At 34.8% G+C, this 13,234-nt stretch overlaps 1 protein-coding gene across 1 annotated transcript; it reads left to right on the top strand.

The window, feature by feature from the left end:
- The first annotated feature begins 8,544 nt into the window (after positions 1–8,544).
- LOC109148205 (3-oxoacyl-[acyl-carrier-protein] synthase I, chloroplastic-like) lies at positions 8,545–11,399 on the top strand. Its single transcript, XM_019296063.1, has 8 exons — positions 8,545–8,900; positions 9,245–9,603; positions 9,684–10,115; positions 10,205–10,378; positions 10,444–10,557; positions 10,670–10,771; positions 10,872–10,938; positions 11,041–11,399. Exons 1-8 carry the CDS (start codon positions 8,744–8,746, stop codon positions 11,106–11,108), a joined length of 1,473 nt encoding a protein of 490 aa, XP_019151608.1. The 5' UTR covers positions 8,545–8,743; the 3' UTR covers positions 11,109–11,399.
- Positions 11,400–13,234: the final 1,835 nt, after the last annotated feature.

Raw genomic sequence — 13,234 nt, 5'->3', positions numbered from 1 at the left:
TGAATGTCTGATGCTATTAACCACGTCTCTATGTGAGACTACAAGACAATAATATTCTAATATTCTAATATTATATATATATATATATATATATATATATATATATATATATATATATATATATATATATATATATATATATACTATACTATACTGATTTTGAATCCGGTGCACCCCCCTTAGTTAGATGTGTTTGTGAGCCTTAATCCTAGTCGTTTGATTTCATCTTTTAACGGTGCAGATTTTATCCTTTGTATAGTCAAGTGCCTGATTTTTTTATTAAGTTTGGGGTTAGTTTTGTCTTTTAGGACAGTATTAATTATGTTAAGTCATTAATGCGCGTGGTTTTGGGTCTTGTCCAGAGTTAAATTAGGACTCTTGCTTGTTCTTTCTCTTTGCAACGTTTCATTAGGTCTTGTGTGTGTGTCCTCTGTCTGAACGTCGTATTCATTCGCGTGATTTTGGGCTTCCAGGCTCTGTGGTCGATTTTGCGGTGCTTGGATCGTTGTTGTTCATGGCTGGGTCGAGCTCGAGGAGATCTAAGCGGCTTAGGGGGTGTGCGCCCGATCCCATTCCAGGTTTTAAAATTTTGTGTCCTCTTTTTTGGTTTGATCGTATGGTTTTTAATCTTTTTGCAGTTATCTTTTGTGTTTCTGGGTTGTATAGTAGTTTCATGTCTGGTGTGGGCTTGTGGGTTATTGACTTGGGTTTTGTATGGGATTCTTGTTTGGGGGTTTTTCTACCAGTATGGGAGGGTTTGGGGCAGTTGTGATCAGTGGCGGGTGTTCTCTAGGGGGAATGGCGGCAGTGGGTATGTAAATTTTTGGGGTTTTTGCGGTGGCTTTTGGTGGCCGGAGTTTTGATGTTCATGGCTGGGGGTGGGGGTTGCGGTGTTGTTAATTTCTGGCCGGAGTTAGGGTTGCTCGTTTTTTTTTTTTTTTTTTGTTAATTTCTGGCAGTGCGGTGGTGCTATACTGCTTGTTTTTGCAGGTTCATTGTGTGGTGGATTGAAAAGTGTTTTTTTGTCCATGTGTGTTTTTGTCTTGCTGTTTGTTGCTGCTCTTGAAAAGGTAATTTGTTCTTTTATTAAACAATATACTGGGAGGTGGCTTTATTTTGTTTGTATGTGTATACACTGTATTTGGGTGGTGCGTAGTGCAATTTGTTTCTGTTTGTGAGCTGGTTTGTGCATACAGAGCCTGTAATTAGTGCATACTGCTAATTTGTGGAGGGGGGGGGGGGGTGGTCATGCTAGTGCTGTTTTAACGGGTCCGGGTTTGTTTTTGATTCATAATGGAGTTTTTATTTTTATTTTTTTTTTCCAATGAGGTTGGATTTTTGCCAGTGATGTGGTTTAATTATTTTTTACAAGTATGCTATGTGCATAGGGGTTAGGAGGTGAATGCAGTATAGTATAAACATGTTGTAGCTTTAACTACTATGGGTTTGGTGGCAGTGCATGTAGGGTTGCCTCGTGTTCTATTGTGTTTTTTTTTTTTTGGTTCGTCTGTTGGTTGTTTTTGTTATATGCTTGGTTTTTTTCCTGTTGGGGTTTTTTTTTTGGGGGGGCGGGGTGGGGGGTGGGTGGCACCTTTGCACTGTTTTTTTGGGTGGTCTGTGCGTATATGTTTGCAGATTTGTGCAAGTTAGGGATAGTTGTTACCCTGTGCAAGTTAGGGTAAATTGTAGATGCTGTTTTTTTTGGGTGGTTTGTGCGTTTATGTTTGCAGGTTTGTGCAATTTAGGGATAATTGTGGAAGGTTTGTGCATAGTACTACATCACCTTGTGCAAGTTAGGGTGAATTGTAGATGCTAATTGGCACTAGTTTTTTTTGGGTGGTTTGTGCGTATATGTTTGCAGGTTTGTGCAAGTTAGAGATAAAGTGTTGTTGGAAATTGCTTCTGCTTATTTTTTTTTTCTTTTTTGGTTGGTGCGCACTGTTAGTGTGTTGGTGCGCCACTATTATTGTGTTGCTGCTAATGGGCACTACAGGTTTTTGGATTGCTTGTGTTGTTTTTGTTCCTTAGTTTTATGCATTATAATGTTTTTTTTTTTTTTTTTTGGTAAAAAGTCAGACATATCCACAGTATGGGGATGCAGTTTTGGGTTTGAGTATGTGTTTTTTATTTTTCGTTTTTTTTATTACTCTAAATACTTCTTGTCATTCCCAATTGATGTTCCGTTTGAGCCGGTTGTTGTTGTAGCCGTTGAGCCAGTGTGTGCTGGCAATGTTGTTGAATCTATGCCACAGGCTGATGCTGCCGAAGTTGGACGGAGATGTGGAGGGACCCCGAGATTTTGAATGCCGTTGATGCATGTGTCGTTGCTGCACAACAGAAAAACGTTGGTGAAGTTATTCCTCCGTCCAGCTCAGTTCAGGATCAGCAGCAGTCGACTTTAGGAGGGGCAGATGCGGGAGTTGAGATGGGACATGCTGATGGGGTGGCTGCGGATGCACCGCAGGATGAGCAGACTGTTGTGGATAGCCCCGTTGCAGTAAGTAAGGTTGTACGCCGGCGCAGAAAAGACAGGCGTATTTAGGATTTTTGTGGTGTTTATCTATGTACTTTTTTTTTTTGATGTCTTTTGCCACTAACCCGTTTTTATAATTTTTGGTCGATGTGTTGTTATGGCATGCACGGGGGTGGTTGAATATTTACCTAGTTGGTAATCTGTATATGTTTGGTATGTATATTTTGTATGCACAGTCGTTGAAGCAGGTGAAAGATGGCCATGATTAGTATTTCCCAGTTTGCACATGCTTAAAAGCCCATGCATTCACCATTACGTCCTTACTACAACCATTCAGAGTACCATCAACTGCAAAAAAATAATGAAACATGCCTACTGGATTTGTAAAATTAAACTATTAATTTAAACTAATTAATTGAAAACTAAACAAAATAGACACCCAGAATGCACAGACTGTTGTTAGTAGACGCACACGTGAACGCACAAACGAATGTCTGTCTGTGCACCAACCCCATGAGGTCACCTGTAATGTTGACGGATTAGTATTTCCCAGTTTGCACATGCTAACAACCCCCATGCATTCACCATTACGTCCTTACTACAACCATTGAGACTACCAGCGTCTACCATTGTGGCCGTGTCGTTACACGCGTGGTGCACAAGGAACCATAATGCCGTGCACCATCTCCCAGATTCGACTTCGGCCTTTCCGGATATAATACCATGCATCAACCAAAACACGGATGCCATTGAGGCAATACGTACAAGTTTATACACCATGAAACCACATGCCTGCCATTAGACTACACACTCGCGCACAAACATTCATATGCACACGCACCCACTACATTTAGTTCATTAGGTGCTAACTGGCAGCTTTTTTTTTTTATTCTGGGCTTTTGTCATTTTGCAAATTAAATGTCAGGGGGTAATCAACAACTGTCCATAACAGATAGCCAAATTCACAAATGTCAACAAAATAAAAGTGAGTACACAAATTCGGGGGACAAAAAAAAAAAAAAATTATCGCTTTCATACGCATATGTACTGCGTGTTCTAATATTCATACACACCAGCTCAAGTTCGCGTTTGCCACTTTATACCCATTTTTTTAATCAATATATTATACTTCCATGCACTAACTGGTACATACCCAATTATCCTTAAATGGCCTCCGTAATCAAAAGTATGTGGTGTGTATGTTGGTTCCCAGACTAGTCGCATTCTCATATATACACACAGACACACATACAGTTTGTTGGGTTTTTAGTGCTCAAACCTTTAAACTCGTATCCCAGTTACATATAAATTTCAGAAACTGGCCACGCACAAACTGTGAATCTAATATGCACAAACCTGGAATGGTAGCTTCTTGAGCGTCCAACCTCACCGTCCGGCTTCCAACATGAAATGTATCGACCTTTGCTTTTTATTTATTCCCATGTGATGTATCACACCATATATATTTACTGTGTTAGTATCCCTTGATTCATGCATAACTTCCCATATTAATTTTAACCATAATTAAGCCATTAGGTACAATTACTGATAACACCCCTTATTAAAGACAAATCTTTATTTTATTCTAGGAAGATCACATGATCTCAACCATTGATGGGGAATCAATCTATGGATATCAACAAATCTCACAGGATCATCTAATTAGGGGGGTGCACCAGATTTGAATATATATATACTAATAAGAGCCCAAGAGAGTTAGGCCTATAATGGGTAGAAAAAATGGCGGTCAATTTTTTAAATCAAATAAATGGCTCAGATTGATCAAATTTTAAAAATTCTGATTATATTCGCTACATTGTCCCTACAATGTCTTTATTAAAAAAATTATTCATTATCAATAAATTAATTAAGAGAAATAATTCCATTAGTTATATTGTCTTTATTTTTCTCCAATGTAAAAATTCTTTACATTCAGATTCATCAATTGATTATATTCACTACATTATATATATTTTTTTGTGCACTATTTTCTAATTAAATATCAAGATTATAATACAAAATAATGATATGTATTTATTTACCAAGTATTTTATTAATACCATTTAAAAAATTTAAATTAATAAAGTCAATCATATTAACTACTTGAGGGATTTGTTGACAAAGAGAGTATTCAAATCACACAACAAATTGAAGTGAGAAACTACCTCGCAATGTTCTTGTTTGACAATCCGCAGTTAGCGGTTAGCGTTAGCGGATTTGACCAGCGAATTATATCAACGGTTGGTAAAAAGATATTTTAAAAAATTAGCTGTTTAAATTAACATTTAAAATGACCTAAAGGTATACATATTATTATTATTATTATTATTATTATTATAATAATAATAATAATAATAATAATAATAATAATAATAATAATTTTTTAAAAAATATAGATGTGTTTTGGGAAAATCATTTTCAAAAACGCTAATGAAAATATTGTAAATTGCAATGTTTGTATTTTCAGTGGTTTGGAACAAATTATTACTTCAAACTGTTGAATAACCAAAACATTTTCTTTAGCATTTTGATCTTTGGGTTACATCATATTTATCAATCGTCTAATATCTTTGGGTTACATTATAATTAAAAATTTTAAATTTTTACTACATCTAAATTCCTTAAATTAGAAACTTCTTTATCCATAATTATTTATTCAACAATAATGGTTGAACTAAATGAACACTGATGTAGAAAAAATAGCTTGAATTTACTACGTAGGTAAAAGGTATGAACAATAGAGTAGACCCAAGAGAATAGAGCAAAGTGAGCCTCTTTTATTCATAATTGTTGTTGTGTGTTAAAGAGAGAAGGGAGAGAGTTGTCCTTCTAGAGAGAGATAGTGTGTAGAGAGGAAGGGAAAGAACCCCCTAAAAAGGAGGGTCAATGGCCCTTATATAGGCCCAAGGACTGACCCGCTAATGACAAGGAAAGTAGAATGATATTCTGAATTTGTATAGAAATAAATCTGACTGTTGAAAGAAAAGTAACTAAAAACACGTGAGCTTTGATAATGAAATCGGTCATTCCAAGACAGAATGACAAGGTCTTTTATAGTGCCGAACACCGGCTGCTCACATATAGATTATACACTCCATCATCGTCTATGATTACCAATTCTATAGATGTCTCCTGAACCAATAATGCCTACCATATATCAGTTATCATCATCAGCTAGCACTAAGAAGCAAGGACTACAATCAAGATAATATGGCATCCAAACCTCAGCTCTATTCACACATTCACTATACTAAAGCTAATGAATTTGTGTACCCTACACAGAAGCAGTTAGCCTCACCTCTGTAGATACTTTTTATGCCTAAAACTATTCACCACATAGGATGGAGATCCTCTTCTCAGTCATTCCAATTTGTTATATGCTATTTCTATTTTCCTTCTCACATTTTCACCTTTAATTCACATTTCTTACACATTTTTTTTCGCACTGCAACAAGCCCCACTTTTGAGATGATTTCATCACTAGTGTTTTAATCTTTTCGGACACTGGTTTACCTAAATAACTAAACAACATACGAGAATTAAACAAATGCTGAGGCAAGTTTGGAAAATGAATAACCACTAGACATAAGGATGAAAGAAAAATAACCAAAGATAACATTCCTACTAGACACCAGTTTAAAAGAAGGAAAACATAATAAATATCTTTAATTTTACTTAAGATCATTAAAGATAGATGACTTTGAACAAATAATATAGAGTGATTATGCTTTCCCGTAAATTGTAAATTCTCAAATGACATATCACCCCATCTAAAGAAAGCAAAAGACAGAAGAAGTTACCTTAAAAGCTGCTTCTGGACATATATGTATATATATGTATATGTATATCTATGTATGTATATATATATATACATATATATATATATATACATATATATATATATATATGTATATGTGTATATATATATATATACACATATACATATATATATATATATATATATATATATATATATATATATATATGTATATGTATATATATATACATATATATATATATATATATATATATATATATATATATATATATGTATATATATATATACATATATAGATATATATATACATATATATATATATATATGTATATATATATATACACATATACCTATATATATACATATATATATATACACATATACACACACATATATATATATATATATATATATATATATATATATATATATATGTATATGTATATATATATATGTATGTGCATATATATATGTATGTATATATATATATATATATATATATATATATATGTATATATACATACAATGTATCTAAACTGACACTGGCTCACGTATTATTTTTATATTATCTAGTGAAACTGCAATTGAAATGAAATGAAACTGTAGTTGTGTTGAAATGAAACTGCAGTGTATACAAAATGAAACTTAATAACAATTTCACATATTTGAGTGTATATTACCCAGTGAAACTGTAGTTATATCAAAACGATACTGTAGTTATGTTGCAATTAAACTGCAGTGTATATAAAATGAAACTGAATAGCATTTCACATATTTGAGTGTATATTGTGCAATGAAGCTGTAGTTATATCGAAATGATCATGTAGTTGTGTTTTAATTAAACTATAGTGTATATAAAATAAAATTAAATAACATTTCATATATTTGAGTGTATAAATATCGAATGAAACTGTAGTAATAGATACCCCAAATCAGACAGTCGATCGGGGGTACAAAGCAAGCCAGTCAAATTCAAGCACGACCTAATACGTATACCCATGAGGGGCAATATATGTACCATTTAAAAATTGAGGGGCAACATTTACACTTAGGAGGGGCAAAAAAAAAAAAAAAAAAAAAAAAAACAGCCTTGCCGAAGACGAAGGGGATCCTTCGTCTCCATGGCTGGCTAGCCAGAGACGAAGGGGACGGCCAGCCATGAAAGCTGTTTTGTTTTGTTTTTGTTTTTTTTTTAAAGTTCAAAATAATTTATTTATTTATTTATTTATTTTTTGAAAACAATTATTTTATTTGAAAATGTTAAAATAAATTTTAAAATCAAGACTATGTGGTCTAATGGTACTCGGGTTGGACTTCTATTTGGAAGGTTATGAGTTCGAGCCTTAGTGGAGGCGTTATTGGTTCTTTGTGTTTCAGTAGGTTGAGAAAGTATATGAACAGATACTACAATGTAATAGGGCTAGTAACATTTAAAAAATTATTTTTAAATACAGTACCCAACACGTTAGGAAATAAAATCAGGAAAACATGACATCCAGGAAGAGGATCAAATGCTTAGTAGGATAATAAAAATAATAAAATATAAAATAAAATATACATAATAAAATATAAAATAAAATATACACATGACAATCCAAACCTGTTGTTAACCTGCTAAAAATGCTAATTGTAGTTTTTTTCCAGGTTCATAGATGAATTTGAAACTTATTCGAGTTCGTTGGCTTAATTAGTATCTCTCGAATAGTTCAATGGTCTATTTGTACCTTTTCCCAAGTTATAAATTACTCGAATAGAAATTGATTCAAAATTTGATATAAATCACAAATCAATCTATATTATAAATCTCAATATCATAAAAAAAAAATCACAAAATTGCAAATTTAATAAAAAAAAAATACAAATTAATTTCATAAGTTACCATTCTAATACTACATCTATTATGAAAATTTAATGTAAATGTACATATAAAGGTTCGACTATTATAAAAATTTAATGTAAATGTACATATAAAGGTTCGACGCCACAACCATTAATAATTAATTAACATGCAAGCAAGAAATATTACCAGTTAAGCTAATAAGACCTTAGTATATTAATGTATATTAAATATATATAAATAATACTATAGTATAAATTAAACATAGTGGGGTGGGATGGTGGTCCTCTTCCGAGCGTGGCCCCGGATTAGAAAAGAACAAATTAAAATTATATTAGATCACAAACAATTTACGTACTCTAATTCCTTGTATTTAACAAATTGAATGTGGTTTATCGCTCATATATCGCCACTGCTGTTCTGTATGGAACTATAGAAGCATGGAGACGGTTGCCAGTTGGACGGATTTTCCAATACCCAAAATGTTCCCCTTCAACTAAAACCAACAAACCCACTTTGTTGTCTATGTCATTTTTGTGTACAACCCAAAGTGTTTTCTAGATATATATATATATACACACACACAAACACACATTGTGCATTGACTGAAGGGAAAGGGTGATCTAGCCAAAATTTTCAGAAACAGTTAAGAGAGATGAGTAGCATTGGCAGTACATGTTCTTCTGGGTTGGTTTTCAAGAATAAAGAGTCATCATCAAGAAATGGGGCTTCTGTTTTCCAATATTACAATGGGCTTAAACCAGTTCAAAGCATGCAACTGAGATTGGGTTCAGCTGCCTCTAAGGCAAAAGGTGACACTATCATCCTCTCTCTTGATTATAGTATTGTATAGCATTATGGTTACAATAATGTTGTTTACTTTTGATCATGTTTTCGTTGATGTTTGATTGCACTTTGTGAGATGAGTAGTCTAAAACTATAGTGGATGTGTCAGTTTGCTTTCTTGATCATTTTTTATGCTGCAAGTTATATAGATTAATGAAGGCCTTTGTATGAGCCCTTTTTTGAATCATAACAATTGTTCGCTGTAATTACTAAACGAAAAAATTAAAGTTTAACGTGCTGATGGTAGAATAGCTGCATTCTCCATGTTGAAGTTTAACGTGGCGCTGAGAACACGGTTTCCTCTTTCCAGCTCCAAGAAGCAGGAGGATCAGGGCAATGGTTTCTCCAAATGTTTTGGCTCCCAAGCGAGAAACAGACCCCAAGAAAAGGATTGTCATAACGGGAATGGGCCTTGTTTCTGTGTTTGGCAGTGAAGTTGATAAATTCTATGACTGTCTTCTTGATGGACAGAGTGGAATCAGTTTAATAGACAGATTTGATGCTTCAAGTTACTCTGTTCGATTCGGGGGACAGATCCGAGACTTCTCCACTGAGGGTTACATAGATGGGAAGAATGATCGTCGTCTGGATGACTGCTGGAGATACTGTCTGGTTGCTGGGAAGAGGGCCCTTAGTGATGCAAATCTCAGCCAACAAGTTCTTGATACTGTGAGCCTTTACACTGCTGTCAATTCTAGCTTATTTCTTTCATGACAAAAGAAAAATATATGTTTTCTTGTATTGTGCAGATGGACAAATCCAAGATTGGTGTGTTGGTTGGATCAGGGATGGGAGGACTATCAGTTTTCAGCAATGGCGTCGAGGCCCTAGTTCAGAAAGGATACAAGAAGATAACCCCGTTTTTCATTCCTTACTCGATTACCAACATGGGTTCAGCATTGTTGGCTATAGACACTGGTTTAATGGGTCCAAATTACTCGATTTCAACAGCTTGTGCAACTGCAAATTACTGCTTCTGTGCTGCTGCGAATCACATCAGAAGGGGCGAAGCGAATATCATGGTGGTTGGAGGGACTGAAGCAGCTGTCATTCCTGCTGGGGTGGGTGGCTTCATAGCTTGCCGTGCCTTGTCTCAGAGAAACGACGAACCAGACAAGGCTTCAAGGCCATGGGATAAAAACCGGGATGGCTTTGTCATTGGCGAAGGCTCTGGTGTACTGGTATGAATAAATTAGCCCCATCTGAAATGATCCCCAGCTAGTTTTAATATAACTTTGCTTTGATCCCATTTTGTTCTCGACATGTTTAGGTTATGGAAAGCTTGGAGCACGCAATGAAACGAGGCGCCAATATCATTGCAGAGTACTTGGGGGGCGCTGTCACCTGTGATGCTCATCACATGACTGATCCCCGATCAGATGGACTTGGCGTTTCGTCCTGCATAACCAAGAGCCTAGACGACGCTGGCGTTTCTCCTGAAGAGGTAATGTAATAGGATTTCTGTTTCATCCATACATTGTTTTAATTTTAAACATGGTCCAATAATAGGTGAACTACATTAATGCTCATGCAACATCAACTCTTGCTGGAGATTTGGCTGAAGTTAATGCTGTCAAGAAGGTCTTCAAGGATACAAGTGAAATTAAAATGAATGGAACCAAGGTGAGAAATTTACACAAACACAACAAACAAAGAACTAGAAAAAGTTTGGTTTTTGAGTTTTGTATATTTATAACACTCTTGAGTGTTGACTGATCATCTCCTTCGTTTTCAGTCTATGATTGGGCATGGACTCGGGGCTGCTGGCGGGCTGGAAGCCATTGCAACAATTAAAGCAATCACGACGGGCTGGCTACATCCAACTATTAACCAATATGTACTATATATCGATCATCAATTTATCGATATTTCTTCTGTTTTCTGACAAACTGTTATTATCAACCGCATTTCCTGATGTGTTTCTCCTGTTATTATAGGACTTGGAGACTGAGGTTACTATCGACACTGTCCCAAATTTCAAAAAACAGCATGAAGTTAATGTTGGTGTGTATTCTCAGAAAACATTACTTACTTGCATAAGTCTGCAGCTCTTATCTAATGCAGCGTTCTTTGTGTTTTGTTCTTATAATTGTGGCATGCATGCAGCTATCTCCAACTCATTTGGCTTTGGTGGGCATAATTCAGTTGTCGTGTTCGCGCCTTTCAAGCCCTAAACAGATTTTAGGGAAATCACTCTTTGTCTTGGGTCATTTGTTATTCCTCTACACCAGAAACTCTATGTCAGTTCACTTAGAATCTTAACAATTTTCTGAAATATTGAGGTTTGGGGAACATTGTCCCTTGTACACTCTTTCACACTAGATAGGATCAAAATAATGTTTTATGCAACTTCTCAACAAGCTAGAAATACCAATCCTGTCAATCAACTCTTCTGTAATCTGTACTTCATCTTTTGTGATTACAACTCTTCAATAAAACATTTTGATCTTTGCTAATGTTTCTGACATAAATGAAGGCCTGAAAGGACCATATATTGACTATCAAACAACTCTTAAATCAACATTTTGAGGGTCAAACAGAACTAATCCGAAAGTTGGGTCTTTAAGACCATGTGAGACTGGCTCGACCAAGTGAGTATTGACAATAATTGAACTTGTGACTTTCAAGTACCAGAATAATACTTCACCCACCCGGTTACCCTTTCGGGGTTAAGGTGCTTAGCTTCTGTCCGAAGAAAAATGGAAGCATCTTGTTAAAGTGTCTTCTGGGATTTGATTTTCAGATCAGATACCAAACCACAACCCTTCACTGGTACAAGAAAAATGTTAAAATTTTGGCACGACAAATCAAAACCCATTTCCTAAAGAGTAGTTAAGTTTTAATAAACGTTTATAATAATCATGGTTTACACATCATGTCTATCGTAATGCTCGTTTGTCTTTTATTATATACTGTGTTTTATTTAACCGACCAAACCGTACCTAGTAGCTATGTACATAGGCCTTCAATTATATGATACATTGTTGTAAAGTGATGAACAGTGGCAGTAAATTAATACTTTTAATAATTTTTTTTTTTTTATTTTTTGTTTTTTGTTTTTTTTTTTTGTTTTTTGTTTTCCCAACCATCGCTGATCTCTTTGTCCTCAGCTCTATGATTTTGGGTTTAGACTACAAATAATAAAGAACATTAAAAGGATAAGAAAAGTTGCCAGAAATAGGAACTTGAGTATGATAGTTTATTTTTTTTTTTTGAAAATGAGTATGATAGTTTATTAGTTTGCTTAGTTTAAAAGGATTATTATTTATCATTTATTCGGAGAAGAAGGATTTATTAGGACTCTATGTATTTGAGTTTGATTATAATTTTCTATCCTAGTCTCACGGAGACTTCTTTCCTATATATACCTGTAATCTGTACATAATTGTTTTTCATTCAATAATATACAACTCTATCAGTTCTCAACTAGTATCAGCTAAGTTAGGGTTTCTTTCCAATGGGCAATGGCTGATGGATCTGGTAATTCTTATGAACGGACCGTCTCTAATATTCCTCTCTCTTCCGCTACATCGGCGGTTAATTCCTTGTCCACCGCTCACCACTTTATTAGCATTAAATTGACCTACAAGAACTACCTGTTTTGGAGAACTCATGTTGTTCTGTTCCTTGATGGTCATGATCTTCTTGGATTTGTTGATGGAACAAATCCATATCCACCGGCCACCCTCCCCGTTGACGGCGATGATTCGGCGGGGACACCCAATGTAACACCCCGTGTTACGACCCCTAAAACCAATTAATCATCTAATCATTTACCCAAAAGAAAGAATTAAATTTCAGTAATTAATTAAGAAAGGTCCACCATGGTCCATGGGCCCTTATCCCTAAAGCTAATCCCCTAGTCCTATAGGAAATAGAATTAGCAAACCCATACCACTTGGACCCTAATTAGGACTCTTATATATATATATATATATATATATATATATATATATATATATATATATATATATATATATATATATATATATATATATATATAGGGGGCCTAGGAGGCACTTAGAACCCACACCACAATAATCTCTCACCATACAAGAAGTTCCAAGAAATCCCCTAGGAGAAATCAAGAAAGAAGGAATCTTAAAGAAAGACCCTTCATAGCCAAGGAAATTAATTAAGGCTAAGAGGTAACCCATGTCTCAACAAAACCTATTTTCCTTGCTATAATTCTCTTCTTTGGCCTCCTCTCTATACTTGTGTCTTGATGAATCGTTTATGATATTGATGATATGTTCTTGATAATTGTGAGATGATTTTATGTGTGATCGTGATGATCTTG

This window comes from Ipomoea nil, unplaced genomic scaffold (genome assembly GCF_001879475.1).
Source record: "Ipomoea nil cultivar Tokyo-kokei standard unplaced genomic scaffold, Asagao_1.1 scaffold2036, whole genome shotgun sequence".
Lineage (NCBI taxonomy): Eukaryota > Viridiplantae > Streptophyta > Magnoliopsida > Solanales > Convolvulaceae > Ipomoea > Ipomoea nil.
The sequence above is the reverse complement of the archived record's forward strand: the minus strand, read 5'-3'. Positions and strand labels throughout refer to the sequence as shown.

Excerpts from the sequence above, each read along its gene's own strand:
- LOC109148205 (XM_019296063.1), top strand. The coding sequence starts at position 8,744 with ATGAGTAGCATTGGCAGTACATGTTCTTCTGGGTTGGTTTTCAAGAAT. Across the intron at positions 10,116-10,204 it reads GCGAAGGCTCTGGTGTACTG|GTTATGGAAAGCTTGGAGCA; the intron begins GTATGAATAAAT and ends CGACATGTTTAG. Across the intron at positions 10,379-10,443 it reads CTGGCGTTTCTCCTGAAGAG|GTGAACTACATTAATGCTCA; the intron begins GTAATGTAATAG and ends GTCCAATAATAG.